The following is an 18,615-nucleotide window of genomic DNA, read 5'->3' on the forward strand; positions in this document are numbered from 1 at the left end:
AGCTATTATCCCATTATTTGTTTTTGCTGTAACTTGTGCAATCTCAGGACAAACGGAAGGAGCAGGGAATGAGCAGGGTCAGAGCAGAGTTCTGTTGTTTTCTTTGATCTGACCTGTGAGTGATGGATCCAAGTGGATATGGTAACCCCCACTAACAGATGGAGAGCGAGGGTATCAAAGCACATCTGATGTCATGGTGACACGTGACAGCAGGACATTTTCAAAAGCAGTAATGGTCAAGGGTTAGGGCAGGTGATAGTATTGTGGGCTTAGGAACAATAGATAAAATTCCTTTACTGAGAATGTTTTTAAGTGTTGAGCAAATAGTGATGGTTCAGGGTAGAACTCCAAGTCCATTGAGGAATCAGAGGATTAATTGGGACAGCAAAGTAGAAGCCCAGTTGGATGGGCCAACTTATTATGGTTATATCTTGTGGGGCACATGATGGCTGATGACTCACTGGATATGGAGCTTTCGGCAGCAAGACTGATGTTAGCTTCCAACCCTGCAAAGAACTGAGGTCCTAATATGCTTTCTGGGATCCCATTCCAGCTCTCCTGTATGTTTATCCTTTCCCTCCAACCTGTCAGTGCTTAACCATGCTCAAATCTCTCTCCTATTAAAAAGAAATAAACCCAGTCAACAACTAAGCAAACAAGCTCCCCTTCCTACCGCCAATGTTGGGAGGACAACTGTCCCCACTCACTTCCTTCTCGCTCTTGTGAATACTCCCAACTGGGTATTTCTTTCTCCACTCATAGGATGGCTCTCACTGAGGACGTCATGGTATCATTGCTGCTAAATCTAAAGGACATGTTTTAGAACGTCTCCTGTGTTCCCTCTGCAGCATACATCATCGTTGACCATTCCTCTGCCTTGACTTGACTCCATGACAGCACCCTCTTGCGGAATTTCCTAACTCCTGCCTCTCGTTCATGGACTCCTCCTCCTTTGGCTATTTCTTTCTAGAAGTGCTCCTTGTAGTTTGTCTGGCGCTCTTCTCTCATTCTATACATCCTATTACGAGATGTCACCCATTCTTTTGGCCTCAAAACTAGATGCAAATGACTCCTAAAGTTATATTTGACCCCAGATTTCTCTCCAAATCACCAGACATATATACACATACTATTTCCTGGACATCTCCCCTTGGCCACCATAGGCTGAATAATGCCATTTTGAGTCTGTCAGTCTGAGGTAGTTTGATCTGAAGGACCAAAATGAAACTGACAGGGGCCAAAATAATACATAGTAAAATTTGTTATAATGAAAAGTTGACTTGAGAATTATATACCATTGGCAAATTTAAAAACTGCAAAAAGTGTTTCAGGAAAATATTAGGCTTGGCAAAAAACAAAAAAATAAACTACTGTTGACAATAGCAAGGGCAGCAAATGGTAAAAAATATGATTGCTTATGCATTGATGAAAAATAAAAAAATTGATAAAAGATTACATGTGCAAAACCTGACACAGAAAATTTGACATGGTAAAAATAGTGAACCTAAAAGAAACTTACCATGGTCAAAGCTATAATCTGTAAAAAATTGACAAAGATGAGAAATAATAAGTGGAAAAATCCAACCTTCATTGTAAAATGTACACGAGACAGATTTTATCTGATGAAAACAACGTTGGTAAATTAAAATGAAAACTGAAAAAATTGGAAATAGTTTAAATATGCCATATAAAAAATGGATCAAAGAATTAAATTGGCTTAATGGAGTTCACCCCAGAATAAATATTTGCCACAAAATTCATCAGTGTTGATATCATCCTTATGGAAATGTTTATGTTCAGGGAAAAAACCCCAGCAGGGCCAAAATATACAAGAGCTCAAAATGATTAAGTTCAAAATGTCCTGAACTCTCCATAGGCACTTCATATCCCACAGTTTCCAAACCAGACTCCCTTTCTATTCCCCACTGACACCCCAAACCACTTCTCTTGTGTTTCCTCTCCCTTCCTTACCACTGCCCCCCACCCCCATCACATCTAATCATGTCCTGCTTTTCCTGGCTCCTGAGAATCTCTCAGTATGTTCTCATCACCCCATTCGCACGGTAACTCCTGCCATGGCGGCCATTATCACCTCTAGGCAACATCGTCTTCACTGGTCTTCCTGGTTCTCTGGACCATCTCCAACCACTCCACAGGCTGCCAAGGAAGGAGATCTTTTTGAAACATGAACGGATCATGTACACTTCACAGATCCCCTGTGGTACTTACATCTCCAGACTTGACCCTATGGCCACTGCTATATTATGCCTTTCTCCGTGTGTTGACCTATCCTCTCTCTAGCTCTAAGGCATTGCACAGACTTCCCTTTCCACCCCAAATGCCGATGCCTTCACCATGACCCATGTGCTAGTGACTTCCTACGTGTCCTTTGAGAATTATGTCGCAATGGTCTGCTTTCTTGTCTGTCTCTCTCACTAAGTTATAAAGGTCTTAGGACAGGATCATGCCTTATTCACCAGTATATTCTTAGTACCAAGCACATGTAATATACAACCTCTCTATGGTTTTTGTTAAACTGATGGATGGATCCTATTTAATCTTCATAACAATTCTGCACAGCAGGCATTACTATCTTTATTTAAAGAAGTTAGTAATGTCCTTAAGTTCCTACAGAAAGTAAGTAGCAGTTAGGATTTAACCCATAGAAATTTAACTATACATGTTTTTTCTATTCTACCACTCAGTGCCTTTTAATTGGATGCAACCCAAACACAGATATGGGGACACAATTTCTACAGATATGGCATTGAGAGTCAAAGAGGGAAAGTAATGCATTAAAAAATAATTACAACACAGTGTGGTCCTGCAGTTGTAGATGCATGGACCATGCGTATATACAGAAAAGAGAATGGCCATAAGGGCAAGGGAGGTTGCGGAAGATGGTGAGGGGGATACTAGAACATGGATTTAAAGGATGAGTAAGAGCCTGACTGGCGAAGCTGGGAAGCAAGTCCTGGGCAGATGTAGAAAATGAGTTTAGTTTTCTTACACATCAGTTGCTGCATCAGAATAAACTCAGAAATTAATATTCTCTCTGAGTGTATTGTAATACAGATGACGGAGCTGCTAAGGCCAATAGTTTGACATTCCTAAACCCTAAGGGGATTAAGTGTATGAGAGTAGAAGCGCCAGTGAATGTTTCTCAGAAGCACCGGGCATTCCACTGAAAGTGTCTTTCTTGGATGCTGCCAGGGTCCTCAGGCAGCCACTAGGAATGGATTTCTCATGTCTTGGACCTCATCGACCTATTCTGCTGTGCTCCAAGTGCTAATTAAAATTGTGCGCCGACTGCCAAAGTAAAACCATTTCCATTAAAACAATGTGTCAGAATGAAATGGTTCAAAACAGAGTCTGCTTCCAAGATGACATACAGTTCTTACCTGACCCCATAATCATGAGGGTAGAGGACAGAGATTAGGACATAAATTTTAATAGTATATTCTTTCTGATATTTATGATTACTCAAAATAACATAAAGCTTACAAAAACCAACTTCCAAGCCATTATCCTATTTTCTCCTTGACCATTTATCCTTGAAATGGTTTGATTTGGGCTTTTGAGGTGAAATGCGATATTTTATATGTGGAGAAAATGTTGCCTAGCATCAAAATGTATCTCTGATTCCCTGTCAATACCCTAATCCTTTGTCTTGAAGCCTTTTTCTTACAACTAAACAAAACACATTTTCAAAAAAAGTGTGTCCTACAGATGTTATACTGAGATACATTTTCAAGAAAAAAGATGTTGGTGGAAGTTCTTGAGTAGATATTGGACTTAGACATTGAGAATAAGGCTTAATATGTTGCAGAATCCAAGACCAGAAAGAACCCAAGCGGCACTCAGAGAGTTAGGAGAGTCCGCTTTATTACTGCGGGCGGGCTCAGTGGGATCCTTCCCAAAAGACTGAGCCCCTAGCAAGGTTTTGAGCAGGTTTTTATGGGTTGGGGACTTCCTTGAGTGGGGAAGGGGTAGGTGTCGTCTGATGATTGGCTCAGGGTGTGGCTTGGAGGGCCTTATGCGAAAGTGGGCTGGGGCTTAGACTGGGGACCTCTCTCTCTGCTCGCGCCACCATCTCAGCTCAGTTCCATGTGGCAGGGAACCATTTTAAGGTCAATTTCCCCATCAAATACACAGTAAATGCTCAATAAACACAGACTAATGTTCTCATCGTTCTAATCCAACAATATGGGCAAGCAAATCTCTACATACTACGAGGCTCAGAAAAACTATGAATTACTCTTTAACTTGTGAAGAAGGCTCAGAGGTAGTGTTAGCAACCTTTTATTCCCCTAATTCTTCATTCCACTTCCTGACTATTTTTGCCCATTCTTCTGTCTAGTCAGTGCCCTGCCTCACCCACCATTGGCTCCCCGTGATTTAGCCTTGGAAACTGGATCTCAATCATGAAGTTCCACTCAACCACTATGCCATCTTCCTACCTTTCTCACTCTACTCACGCTCCTGCATCTGCCTGTAAGTCCCTCCCTGTACCTCCCTCAGTCCCATTTTCCACCTGGCAAACACATCTTCCAAACCCATTGAAATGCTACTTCCTTTTAAGCTATCCTGGCTACCCCAAGGCAGAATGAATAAGCCTCTCCTTTGGACTACCCATTCATCCCTCCAGTGTGGTACTTATCACATTGCAGCGTAATTACTGTGGACAAGAAATACATCTCATTTATCTTTCCTACTCTAGGGCTTTGTACAGCACCTGGCACATAAAAAAACATTCGAGAAATGTTTGCCAAAGAAGAAATACTCAAGCCTGTTGATTGGAGGTAAGAAATTTAAGATAAATGTTACAATTTAGAATAGGGTACTTGAGTCCATCGGAAGAAAAATAATATTACAAGCTTATGCCAAGTCAACATTTACCTTCAGCCTAAAATAACCAAGAAGTACCCAAAATCTCATAATTCTAGAACTGAAAGGAAACTTGGAGACAATCTAACCCACTGTCTGCTACATGGATCAGGAAACTGAAGCCCAGAGATCATCGCAGATTTCATGACTAGTCAGTGGCAGTACAGAATCCTAAACCAGCCTCCTGATCCCAAGTTTCTAGCTTTCTCCATTTTACTCTGTTGTCTCTCTATGTGAAGACTTTTTCTAGTCTACTGCCACCATTTGAAAATAAATTCTGTGGTTTAGTCTCAAACAAATATTTTACCCACTTTGGCACAGAAGCAAAAAAAAAAAAAAAAAAAAAAAAACCAAAAAACATGCTTGTTTTGAGAAAACTGTTAGCTTGCATGGGTGAATCCACCTGTGTGTTTCTATAGGTCTCTGGAGGATTCATGGACATTGCCTGTCTGAAATTTAGTTGAAAAAATACAGATTCAGAAGAAAAATCCTCGCTGATGTGTTTTTAAAAATATATATACCCTTAATACAAAGAAAATTATTTGCTTTCAAGGGAAGCCAGTTACACCATCCATAAAACAAGACACTGTACATAAATATCATACCAATTAGGCTTTCTCTATGGAACAGTATTAATATGTTAGAGGGAAACAAACGACAGAAAATTTAGAGCAGACATTAAGTTACCCAAAATCAATGAAATCAACTTATTTTTGTATCTTTAATTCTTAACATGAGATTGATTTTAATTACTTAATAGGAGATTTTATTGTGTACATTGAGATAAAATAGAAACTGTGAAAGAGTATATCAACCCTATAAAAATAAAATCAAATTTCATGAAACAGTATTGTTTGGAAAAAGGATATCTAACTAACCATGTCAGATCACAAATTCCACCACCATAATGTTAAAATCGAATATTAAAAAATGGTTTGCAACACTATAAATGAATTTGTATTTATATAATTGGTTATTAACACAGCTAAGTATATGGATGAAAGGTCCATATATGGAATGAAAGTTAAGAGATAATTAATAATGATCAGCGTCTCATTTAGTCTGTTTTCTTAGTAATCAAGTATTTCTATATAAATTATACATGCCAGATTTTTTAACTCCAGCTCGTATCCGTCACCAGTGGGCATATGTTTAGGGGAATGTGAATCAATGTTAGTATTAGCTTAGGCAAAGCATTATTAGGAAGATAAAACTGTACCAAGATGATAGTGTTTGCTACAGCCATAATATATTTTTCTTTTTATTGCTATTTTGAAAAATTAGCCATAGCACTGTTTTCCTCCATGAAACTTTACACCCAAATTAATAGTATTTATTAAGCATCTATACAGAAGATAAGAGGTAAAAGTTGTTCATTATTTGACATTGATACTAAATAAGCAAATGTCAGAAACTACAGAAGGATTTTATGTATAAATATAAACTTAGAATATTGAAAAAAAGAGGGGAATATAACAAATGCTTATAAAAGAGCAATTTGAAAATTTGAGGCCTTGAACTAAGATAAACAAATTTCTAAAACCTGGAAAGCAGAAACCCTAAAAGAGGAATAGTTTGAGAAGCTGAAAATGTATTATGCATTTGCAATACATTTTTTTAATAAAGACAAAGAAAGAAGCTAATACTTAGGTTTGCATAAAGAGATAAAACTTAAATAATAGATCTTTATAAAATCCAAAGAGTACATTCACTGGTAACTCTCAAAAACAAAAAGGAGAAAGAAATAGAAAATGTATTATAATGGAAACTCTGATTAATGAGCAGAATGAAAACTAATTACAAGGGTAGGAATGCATGATTATAACCCAGAAAAATTTAAAGGGCATGAAAGTAAAGAGAAAAATTATTCAGTTATCTTGATCCATGCAAGTTCAACTAGAAACCTTAGAAAAAAGTAAAAATTTGTCCTAAATATCATGTAAAATCTTTTGATTACAAACTACAATTTGGTAAGAAGACAAAAGAAGAAATAAATCACTCACCACCAGGGAATAATGAAAAAAGGGCAATAAAAAATTCTGAATGGCAAATCCAAGCGCTAATAACATGAATTAGGAGATAAATAGTATCTCCTCTGTTTTGTGAATTATAAAATTAAAGCTTTTGCTAGCTGTAATTATAGAAAAGGGATTTTGACAGTTATCAACAAATTTACCGGAAAGTTCATTCTGCAAATAGGTTCTTGTTAATTAACTGACTAAATGATTAAAACCATTCTAAACATGACACATCAATTTTTTATGGATATAATGAAAAATGAACATTCTTCTTTCTACTTGCAGAGAGAAATCTGGAATGGAAAGCTTGCCAAGTCATCACCATGTCCCTTTCAGCAGTATTTTGGAATTTTCCAGAAATTTAAAATCTAATACAAAATAAGCCTCACTTCTGATCATGTATAAAAGGTCCTATTAGCCAGTAAATCGTGGATTTATGTTCCCACACTTTTACTTCATAAACAAAATGGACTTTAAGATCTTTAGAATAGAGTACCTTTTATAAAACATCCCTCTTAACAAAATAGTTTTCAATAGGTCCTGTTTAGAATGGTTTTAGTCCTATATTCTTGTGCCACAGAAATGCTTTTAGAAATAAGATTTTGATTATTTGACCATTTTAGTTAAGTTGTACCAGGTACGTTAGAATTAAAGGCACATTATTCAATTTGTGCTACATCTTCCAGAAACAAAGAGTTGATATGCTTTACAAATCCATGGAATAAAGCCCAGACAGGATTAAACCTAATGAGTATCAGTCAAAAAATGATTGCCAAAGATAGAAAATATTATTACTGAAACTCAGAGATTCAATAAATTTACTGCAAAGACTTGCTCTGGGCCCAGCAATATATTTTATTATTTTTTTTAACTTTTATTTATTTTAATTGTGTTTTTCCAGGACCCATCAGCTCCAAGTCAAGTAGTTGTTTCAATCTAATTGTGGAGGGCGCAGCTCACAGTGGCCCATGTGGGAATCGAACTGGCAACCTGTACTCTAACCAACTGAGCTAACCGGCCTCCCATATATTTTATTTCTTTAGAACATCAGTTGCAAAGCTGTTCTGGTTTTTTAAAAACATCAACTCTTACTTTTCTTTTTGAAGACAAAATGGTGAATAAATAAAATTCTGCCCTACATTGTGTGTATGAGACATGTGGCATTTATGGTTGAGAAACTATTAGTCATGTCCTGCTGAAATAAATTTTCAAATGAGTAATATAGAATTAATTTAAATTACACTGATCAGTAGTTGAATCTATATGACCAAAATTAAGCATATAACAGTAATCATCTCAAATCCCATTTCAGTGCCACCTTAGAGCACTGTGCTTGGACCTTGATATGTCTGGGTACAAGATGGGAAACTTGTTCAAAATGTAGAAACCCTGAGGTCTGGGGTGGAGATGGGAAAGGTCAGCAGGAACCCATTAGTTCCCATGCAAAAGGGATGAAGAACTAATGCATAAATTATAAAGAAGTTTCATTAAAGACTTACAGACCTTTCATGTGTTATCAGTCAAGTTACTGCATTTGAATCCCTGCACTGAGATTTTAGAACCATTTACAAAGTCATTCTCTAATTTAGGATTCCATGCTTTTCTAACAATATTCGTAGTGTAGGCATATCTAGCTGTTTTTAACCCAGGGGTCCAAGAGTCTGAAAAGGAGTTTGCGAAGATTTTAGCACAAAATTTTGGAAGAGGCCATTTAGTACAACATTCCATACCCGGGAAAATAAAGCATAGAGAGGTCACATGTCTTACCTTAGGTCAGAAGACTAATTGGAGAGCCAGAGAGTCTGGCCTTCCGGGTTCTTTTGAGTCATCAAAATACTTGATGTTTTTTTTAACTCAGGAAAAGCATATGAAACTAATTTCAAATATATTTTAGAGGCGATATACTAGAGTGCTATCAAGAGATAAATTGCTTTGTAGTTACAAAGTAAAACCTACTCAATCTAAATGAAAAAAAGCATTTAGAGTTACCACTAAGGGTAAAGAAGAAGGGAGATTTCATTTTTTTCAGCTCCTACTATAGAATAGATATTGCCCCATTTACCAGTGAAAGACACTCAGGGCTAGAGATTATAAGCTTCATACGATACTTTTCTGGAGGTTGAATCCATGGTTCATACACAATGAGTTCAATGCATTTTGTTTCGTCACCAAATCATAATTATTAAATCTTTACTAAAATATGAAGTTATTCAATTTAGTTTTTTTAAATTGTGTGCTACTCACCAAATTTTCATACTTTAAAAAAAATATTTGGTGCTTTGCTATTTTCAAAACACATGGTAGGTATTACAATCAAAAGGTACAATACACTTGATTAAGAATACATGTCGTAATTTTACAAACTCTTAGTTGAATTTATATAATCATAATTATTATATCTCTATATTAAAATATAATTTTGAATATATGAATCCCTTATTTAACAAAACTTTCTTAATGCATTGAATTTTGGTTTTTGTTCTATATTGTTTACACGTAAGACTCTCATTCTCTTTCATCACTTTTCTCTATTGAAACTATTTCCCACCCATGAAGTATTTCTTTCAGTAGAAGCTAATACAGTGAGTGACAGGCTGACAGCACACCACTCACTATTTGCTGAATTAATGTTTAAGTTGAATTACTATAGCTCATTGTCATCTAAATCCTGTTTTTATCTTGTAATTTAACTCAGAATGTTATTTGATGTCTCTTTAATGGTGAGGTGTGTCATGTTTTTGAAATATTCCTACTATTTCCTAATGGTGGTATTATAAACCTATGCCTCTACCTTTCTTTTTACAACTGATGTAAAGAACATGGTATCTTAACTGCTATTCGTTTTCCTCAGAGAACTGCTGGTTCGTCTATGCTGTGTGACTTCCTTACCTTAAGATTATTTGTAACCTAATATTTAGAGGATTTAGAATATGGTCATTCCTCACTATCCACTAGGGATCGGTTCCAGGACCCCCTCGGATACCAAAATCCAAGGATGCTCGTCACAGAAAAAATGGTGTAGTATTTGCATATAAACTACACACATCCTCCTGTATACTTTAAATCATCTCTAGATTACTTGTGATACTTAATACAATGTAAATGCTATGTAAATAGTTGTAATACTGTGTCATTTAGGAATCAATGTCTCTGGATTTTTTTCAGTATTTTCAGTCCGAGGTTGGTTGAATCTGGGGACGCAGAACTGGTGGATATGAAGGGCCAACTCATTTGAAAATAACCTTTCCTAGATTCTGAATAACTTGCTAGAGGTTGAATTAACTCAAAAGAAAACAACTTTTCACATCCAATAAGCAATCTGATGATCTAATCATCAATACCTATACAAGGTAATAGTGTCAATTGAAAAAATTACTTATGTTAAAATTTGTTTTAAAAATGCTTTTCTGCATGTTGACTTCGTTATGGGTTTGTTTCATTGAATTGTTTCACCAAGTGTCATATAAAGTAATGTAGCTCCAGTGAAAAGACCCAGTTGACGAGAAACTATGAGTCCCTCAGCTTTCCCATGTCCACTTTGCTCCTCTTGCTCCCCAACACCTTCAGTACCTGGCCTGGACCCCGCTGCTTCCTTTCTCTCTTTGGCAATTATTTAGAAGGATAGACACAGCCTTTGGAACACAATGTCTTTCCACAGGCCTGACGTAGAAAACGAAAGAAATCCATTCCTGCGACTGGATGCCTGAAGAAACAAAATTCTGTTTTTTCCCCCCTTCCAGATTCTGTTGAGTTAAAGGCAGGGGCAATAAGCCAATAAACTTGGTAAGACAGTAAATGGGAACTGACATAAATAAGCAATAAAACCCTACTTCCTTCTGGACAAACAATAACAGAATGGGGCTGGTCTTTACACTATAAAAGATTAGAGAATAGAATTTGAGCTGTAAGCGACGTTAGAGGCCATAAAGTTGTCGGTGCCATTTGATTTTCAAAATAATACTTAAGATTTGACCAGAGCATTTGTTTTTGATGGATTAAGGTTGTTTTGACCAAGTATAACCCACACAGAGAATTTCATGGAGGAGGTTGATGGTGACAGGACTGTTTGGAAACGTAATCCTGTGAAATGTTCCGTTTTACGAAGGATGAGGATTTTCCAAAGGTATGGTTCCTCTTTGCCAGGGGCAGCTGAGGGTTAGTTCCCGGCTGTGGGGCTCAGTCCATCTTGGTCCCTCGCCACTGCTTCCTGCCCTGTGGTCGGACTGCCAGGTGGCTGTGCTCAGCGTGCTGCCCCAACAGCCACCGATTTAAACTTGCTGCCAGTTTGCAACCATATGCTCACTAGTGTCAAGAAACCCCCAGGGTCTTTTCATGAACCAGCACGAGCTCGATTTTGCCTTGTGCAGGCCCTTCACGTCTGGTTCTCAAGTTTAGGTCTAGGGAAACTTCTAGACAGCTTCATGTTCGGGGAGGAATGACAGTTTTCTTTTGTTAATCAAAAGGGCAACGGAGGGACAGGTGAGTTCTGAAGTTGCCATTCGAGAAACTGACACGCCACTGTGCGCCTAACTGGGGCACGCAGCACACGCGTGGACAGCAGGTGACGAAGGTCCCGGGGCCTTCCCATCACTTGCGCTATCCCGGGGGCCAGTGGTGGGCACGCCGCGCTCGGGTGCCGGTGCCGGTGCCGGGCCACACGCGGAGCGGCAAAGGACAGTCCGCCCCCGGGAAGGGGACGCCCGGCTGATGGCGCGAGGGCCGCGACGGCCACGAGCCTTCTCCTAAGGGCAGTGTCAGGATGTCCGCCGGCGCGTTAAAAGCATCAAGCACCCCGCTTCCGGAGCGGGGTCCCTGAGGCCTGTGGCTTCCCCCCGCGCCCCCACCTGTTGGACAGCACCCCCGACATCCTTCTGGCCCAAGTGCTCCGGGAGCTGTCAGCGGAAACCCAGGGGCCAGGGACTGTGACAGGCGACCGTAAACATGCAGAAGAGATGGAGCCCAAATAGCGGCCGCGCGGGCGGTGCCAAGGCCGAGCCGGCGGCGCCGACGCACGCCGGGCACCGAGCCTGCAAAAAGGGCCCCGGGCGGGCGGCCGGGCACCTCGCAGACCGCGGGCAGCAGGCGCAGCGGCCGCCCGCCCAGGGCTCCGCCGCCGACGCTCCGCCCGCCGCGGCTGCCGCGCCCGGCCAGCTCCCGCCCAGCGCCGGCCCCGAGCCCCGGAGGCGCGCGCTGTCCCCGGCCGCGCGGCCCGACCGCATGGAGCCCGGCTCGGCGCGGGAAGCCGCCGCGCGCCACGGCGAGGCCCGGAGGAAGATGGCGGCGGCCCCTCCCGCGCCGCTGACGCCAATGGCGCGCGCCGGCCGACGGGCCGCGGACGGCGGCGGCGGCGGCGGCGGCGGCGGCCTGGGCTCCGGGGAGGGGCGGGGCGAAGCCGGGAGGGGGCCGGCCGGAGGCGGAGGCCGCGCCGGGGTCTGGAGGGAGGCGGCGGCGCTCGTTTGTTCTGCTCGGAACATGGCGGGCGTCGGCGACGCGGCCGCCCCGGGAGAAGGCGGCGGGGGCGGCCGGGAGCGGGACGGCGGCGGCCAGGCGGAGCAGCCGGGCGGCGGCGGTGTCGGGGCCCCGCCGGCGCCTCAGCTCACGGAGACGCTGGGCTTCTACGAGAGCGACCGGCGGCGGGAGCGGCGCTGCAGCCGCGCAGGTGAGGCGGGCGGGCGGCCGGGCGGGCGGCGCTAGGCCGCGGGGCGGCGGCGGGGGCGCGGGCGGCGGGCGCGCGGGTGGGGGCGGCGCGGACGGGCCCCGGCGGGGAGCGCGCGGCCCCGCATCCCCGCGCGCACGGCCGGCTGCGGGGTCCCGGGCGCGGCTGCGGCCGGAGGTCCTGCCCAGGTCCCTGCGCCGCCGTCGGGGTCCTGCCAAGAGCGGCCGGCGCGCCCCACGCCCGGGGCCGGGGCCGAGCGTCTCCCCGTCGCGGGGAGTCCCAGTTGACGCGCTCGAGGCCGGCTTCGTTCTCTGCGCGCCAAGGTGACTCCTGGTCTGTGTGCTGAGCGAACTTGAGCGGCGGAGACCTGTTAGCCTGCTCTGCTCGGGGCCCGCCGCCGCCGCCGCCAACACGGTGGCGGGGACCGTGAAGTGCGGCCCTCCTGCCCAGAACAGAACCCTGCGCGCCCGTCCAGGCGTTCCCTGCGAACTTTGCCCGTCCTGGAGCTTCGGCCCCTTACAAAAAGAAAAATGGCTGCAGAAGGACACATGCACTTGCGAAACCTTGCAATGACTGGGTTGAAGCGGACTGTTGTGCTAATGCTGTCTCTGTCAGCTGTAGGATTTTATTTTTTGGTTTTTTTTTTTAAGCACTTTTTAAAATTGCATGTGTGGTTATGTTGCAGTTGTGTGTCCGGCTTAAAGGAAAAAGGAAGCGTTTTCGTTGAACACAGAGGGAGCGCAACATTTTAATTCTTACATAATTCTAAGTTTTGAAAAGCAACCAAAGCATAATCCCCAGTAAATTTCTAACCCCCCCATCCCCCAAAATTGCTTCTGCTGCACAGCGAAGGGCCGTTATGAGCCGTTATTTGCTGCCGTTCATGCAAATGTTTTAAGTCGTGAGGTTTACTGCATCGTCGATCGCACTGGGCTATTGAAAATGTAGAAGTGCTTCAGTGCTGATCAGGTGAGATCCTGAGTGATTTGCTAATTCACGGAACTAGACAGAGTTTGGTTTCGACAAAGTCCGTATCTTTGAAAACTGAAGTGCAAACTGTGCCTCCTTCTTTTGCAATTAACCACTTAAAAATTCTCAACTCTGGTTCAGTTGTCAGTTAAACACTTGCTTGCAAGAGTATTTACTTTCTGAATTGGCAAAGTATTAAATCACTGAGCTGCCTGTTTACTCACTTTAGACTTGAATATTAAAAGCACTGTGTTGCGAATAGAAACAAATGTGGTCAGATGTCACTATGAGTTCTTTAAAATATTCCTTGCGTTTCAGGAAGGCCAAGATATTTATCAAAAGCTTTTTGTTTGTTTGTTTTGCATGCACAGAGAATGAAGTTGTCAGGAGCCTTTTGATGAGTACAGTTGTTGGCTCCTGGGGTAATCCTTAACACCCCTTCCCTGGCCCTTCCCAGAGGGGTCTGGACCCCCGGTACTGTGGACTTAACCTAGACTCCATCACACCACACATGCATTCTTTCCTTCATCAACATGGGTTACTGAGCAGGCTTTAACGTATTCGAAGCTGGACTTTTAACCCATAGTTGCAAAAAAGTCATTATCAGGGAGACAGACACGTCCAGCCTTGATTGTCGGAGTAGTCCTCGTTGTTTCCCCAGTTCCATCCGTTACCTATGAGGAGAGATGACAGTGGCACCTCTTGGGGATCAGGACTTAAGGTGAGAATCCCAGGACTATTTCAGCTGGAGTTACCAGCCAGTGTTGTTCCATCTGGGCCTCTACCAGGTATCTGTCTCTTCCGTCTGGGCCTCTACCGGGTACCGCTCGTCACACGACTCTTGCCACTGCTGGTGCCCACTCTCCACCTGATGCCTCACTGGTCAGAGGAGTCCTCCCTGGAGATTAGAATTCTGTTGGCCCTTAAGCTCCCCTGCTGCTCAGTGACCCTGACCCTCCAGCACTGCTCCCCTCCACTTCTCTCTGACCTTTCCTTCTTCTTCTGTCCAGAATTTAGTATACTGTCCTAGCGGCTGGCCTAGGGGACTCAGAGGGCCTTTGAGTGGCACCACCTAGGGTCATGTGAGAAGCTTTCTCCCTGAATAAACTGTCTTACCAGACTAGGTACTTGCACTTACAGTGTGACTAGTTGTTTTTTATGTTGTGGTACTGCTTCTGATACTCTAGTCCCCTTCCCCAAATTAGGGCAGCCTATGTCTTTCCTTTAGTGTCATGGTGGGCTAATCATCAGTTAGTTCCAGAGTTCTCTATATCATTTCTCCCAAGGAATTTAGGGCTCTGATACATGTTTGTTGGCTTCTAGAAACAGCCTAGGATTCTGTGAATGGATATGCAGATTTGGTGCTTATCCAAACCCTCCCCACCAGAGTGAATAATTCAAAACATAGTGTTTGAGGTTCATGTTTTTGTTCGTACTTGTCCTTGTTCATTTATATGTTTAGCAAATATATATGAATATTAGTTTGTGTATATACAGCTGTCTATGCCATACACATATATCTACATCAAGCATTAGCTTTCCTTTTGTTTCTCTTTTCAAATTCTTCTAATCATTCGGTTCTCTGAACTTCCTTTTTGACTTATATGTTGCCTGGCAGTGGACTGAAACTTTTCTCATGTGCTAGTACTTACACCTTAACATAGTTAGAAGTTGATACACCACTCATCATTCTTGTTGTCGTTCTCTCTCTCAGAATGGTCGTTGTGTATTCCTCTGTTGTCTTATGTGGTCACTGGTCTTGGATTCTGGTTATAGTGGTCATCAGGAACTGCGGATTCTTCTCATCTGTCTCTATCCCTACTCAATTAAAAATACTACCAACTTCTTTTGTAGTATTCTTGACATAAGACCAGATAATAAGTACATCTTACCATGTTTTTGTGCTTGTTCCCTACTTGACTCATCTGGAAAGGTTCTCAGTGGGTTAGTGTCTGTAGAGCCATATTCCCATTTAGGATCTAGGTCTAGCAAGTCAACCTTGGACTGAGAATTAGGCAATCTGTTCTTGGCTCAGTTCGGTTGTTGATTTGCTTTGTAGACTCTGTTTGCTTAGACTGCTTGCCTAATCCACTTGGCTCTGTTTCATAACTCCAAGACCAGATACGTAATATCTAAGTTGGCTGTCGTGACTCTGGAGACTTCACAGTAGAAGACTTGGTGTAAAATATGAGTAAGTGTAACACCTACTGGTGAGGACGAAACAATACCTGTAAAATTCAGGTGCTGGAGTATGCCTAGGGGAGGGTAGTGCTTGTGAAACAAGAGCCTGAGTAAGGTATGGCTGGACAGGTTGTTTCTGGTTGTAGCCATACCGTGGGCCCATTTTTCCCCTTCTTTTTAAGTGATGACTCTTCACTTCTACAGCTTAAGCTTGTTAGCCATCTCTTTTGCTTCTCTTCTCTTCCTTTACCCATGTTAGACCTCTTGTTTACCTCCGATAAGAATGAGCAGAGGCAGGGAGAAAGACTAAAACCCAGAAAAACCAACGGATCTCTTTTTTAGCAATTCCCACAACAGTTAAAAGATATTTTAACTATTCATGTTCTCTATGTCTTATATTTTGTGTAATTGAAAACTTAAGTTCTTCTTACAAATAAAGTGTTTTTATTAAAATATGTTTTCATTTAACCAGTTCTCATTCTCCATAGGATCTCTGTTACATGGTAACCCCTGTGGCCCCGAACTTAACCTAATGGGTGACTAAAGGCTGTGATTCTGAAATTAATGCTAAAGGGTCCATAATTAACTTCTCATTTATAAAGAAAAATAAGAATAAAACTGGCTGGGAAATTACTTGGAGTAACCACAACCCTGATACAGATAAAGTAAAATTAGCTTCTCTTCTGACAACTTTTAAAATTCTCACTTGCTTTACCTAACTAGTACATGTAACCTAAACAAGCAGTGAAAAGGTTTTCATTTTGATCTTTGACCAGTTCAATATCTTGGCTTTTTTAAATGTTTAACTTCAGCCTAGTCTACCCTCCAAACTTCTGCCCTAGCAGCTCATTTGTGGCCCAGTTTTGGGAGTGCTTGCATAAAAGAGAGTTTGGGAAAGACTATATAACATTGACTGTCAGAATAATGATATTATAAATTTATGACTATTTTAGCTACTCTTTGCTTCCGTAAATGAGATTATTTGTAAATAATTAAGAACTTGAATGGTACCTTTACTACATTTGAGTTCAGAAGGCAGAATTGTTGCATTGATTCCTGGTTGGCTTTGTATAAGGGTTTACCTCTATATTGTGTAATAAACTTACAGTTAGTGTTTTAGCATAACCTTAGTAAAGTTTGTTAAAGTTTTATGTCATTTAAGACTATGGAGATTTGCTTGTTTCTTTATATTTTCCTAACAGTTAACCAATATTACTTTCCAATTTTTTTAATGGTCAGTGCTATTTTAAGAAAGATATATTTAGACATACTACTGAACATATAAATATATTTGTGATTACTCATTACTTTTAATTAATTTTTTTTTCCTGGCTTCTTATTTCTAAAGCAAGCTATCTTAGTAGGTAATTAAACATAATATTTCTTCTTTTAGGGAAGAAGAAGAAACAATTTATTCTATACTTTTTCTCAATTTAAGATGCTGGATCACAGAGCATTTCTCGTAGGAGATGAATATTGATTAAAAATACTGTGGAGGAATTGATTTGGATTTATGATTGGTATTATCTTTCTTATACTAAATATTCACAATTGGCAGAACTTAGTTCTTCTAATGTAGAAACACTTGCTTATATTATAATTAAATAGTAAAATATTTTTGTTTCAAAAGACTTTTACTGAATGATATTTCTTTTTGGTGAGAATTGGATAAATGAACTAAAATTGGTTGACATCTAAAAAGTCAATGTTTAGAAAATAAAAATTTAAATTATTTTATTTTGGAAAAGAATTTGCTCTTTAAATATAAAGACAAATGTTTGGCATAACCAATGGGAGAGACTCATTTGCTCAGAAGGAATGGAAAAGTTAAGGTACACTTAGCTAGCAGAATTCACGAAGAATGGTACCCATGAGTAAAAGAACAGTAGCCTTCCTAAATAATTGGTCAGGCAGCTATACCCAGTGTCACAGGACAAGTTCAGGTAAGTCTGTAGAATGCTAGCGAACAGTGTTTAAAACAGCAGAAGCAAACACACACACTGAAACAGCTACACTTTGGGACAGAAGATTAAGCAGCATCCTGCAAAATGTATCTGCAGCCCCGGAAAGGTGGGCGTGGACCTGACAAAGCAGCAGGCGAGGCAGCCCACTCCCCTAATTCAGTGTGACCCAGAGGGCTGTGTGTGTCTCGTGGGTTGAAGCCGGAGTAGCGCTAGGTTATCTTCTCTGTAAGAGTGTCAGGCGATGGATGATAATTGTGGTGTAGAGGAGAGCACGCTGGGCTTGGACTTCAAAGATCTGGGTCTACTCCCAGTGTTCCCCTTTTCAGTGACATTGGACCACGCCCTTAACCTCTGAGCCTCAGTTTCTTCACTTGCAAAATGTGTACACCATTATCTGCTCTCTATCTCTCAGAATTGTGAGAATTTTATGAAGTAGTGTGTGCAAGACCTTTGTAAACGGTCTCTTGCCCTAAAGTGAGAGGATCCTAATCCCTTAAGTAAAGTCAAGTCTCCAGGAGGGTGGAAGAAGGAAGTCAGATAAAGCTTTTGAAATATTTCACCCCATGAAGCTTGGTTCTTTTGTTAGTATTGCTTTCCTGTATCTTCTAAACCATTCCCTAGCCCATTTCTGTGGTGTTAATTGTAGGCACACACTACCCTTAGACTCAGAACTCTGGAGGCTGGACATTGAGAGGGTTTGGATGCGTTATACCTGCTTTCAGAAAGCTCAGGCTGGTGAGGGAGCCGACTAGAGTTAAAGTGTAACTTCAAGCAAACCCAGGGTGCCGTGGCAGCACACAGAAGGGAGGTGGAGAGGGTTCCAGTTTTCCAGAAAGAGCAGTGGCCGGTTTACAAAAGCACTTGAGGTAATGATAGTCAAAATAATCTAGTGCCAAAAGCACACACTGCATCATGGCACCCCGCCCTCTTAGGGGTGCAG

At 41.7% G+C, this 18,615-nt stretch overlaps 1 protein-coding gene across 4 annotated transcripts in view; it reads left to right on the top strand.

The window, feature by feature from the left end:
* Positions 1–12,259: 12,259 nt before the first annotated feature.
* Positions 12,260–18,615, top strand: part of TAPT1 (transmembrane anterior posterior transformation 1) — a 50,426-nt gene continuing 44,070 nt past the window's right edge. For 2 of the 4 annotated variants that reach the window (XM_081042662.1, XM_081042663.1), the window contains exon 1: positions 12,331–12,564. In XM_081042662.1, the coding sequence (XP_080898788.1) occupies positions 12,378–12,564 (187 nt within the window). In that variant the 5' untranslated portion in view covers positions 12,331–12,377. Of the gene's footprint in view, positions 12,565–15,676; positions 15,722–18,615 lie in introns of those variants that run through there. The other 2 variants (XM_081042665.1, XM_081042664.1) reach the window with 2 other exon arrangements.

The sequence above is a fragment of the Rhinolophus hipposideros genome (assembly GCF_964194185.1).
Source record: "Rhinolophus hipposideros genome assembly, chromosome: 1".
Classification (NCBI taxonomy): domain Eukaryota; kingdom Metazoa; phylum Chordata; class Mammalia; order Chiroptera; family Rhinolophidae; genus Rhinolophus; species Rhinolophus hipposideros.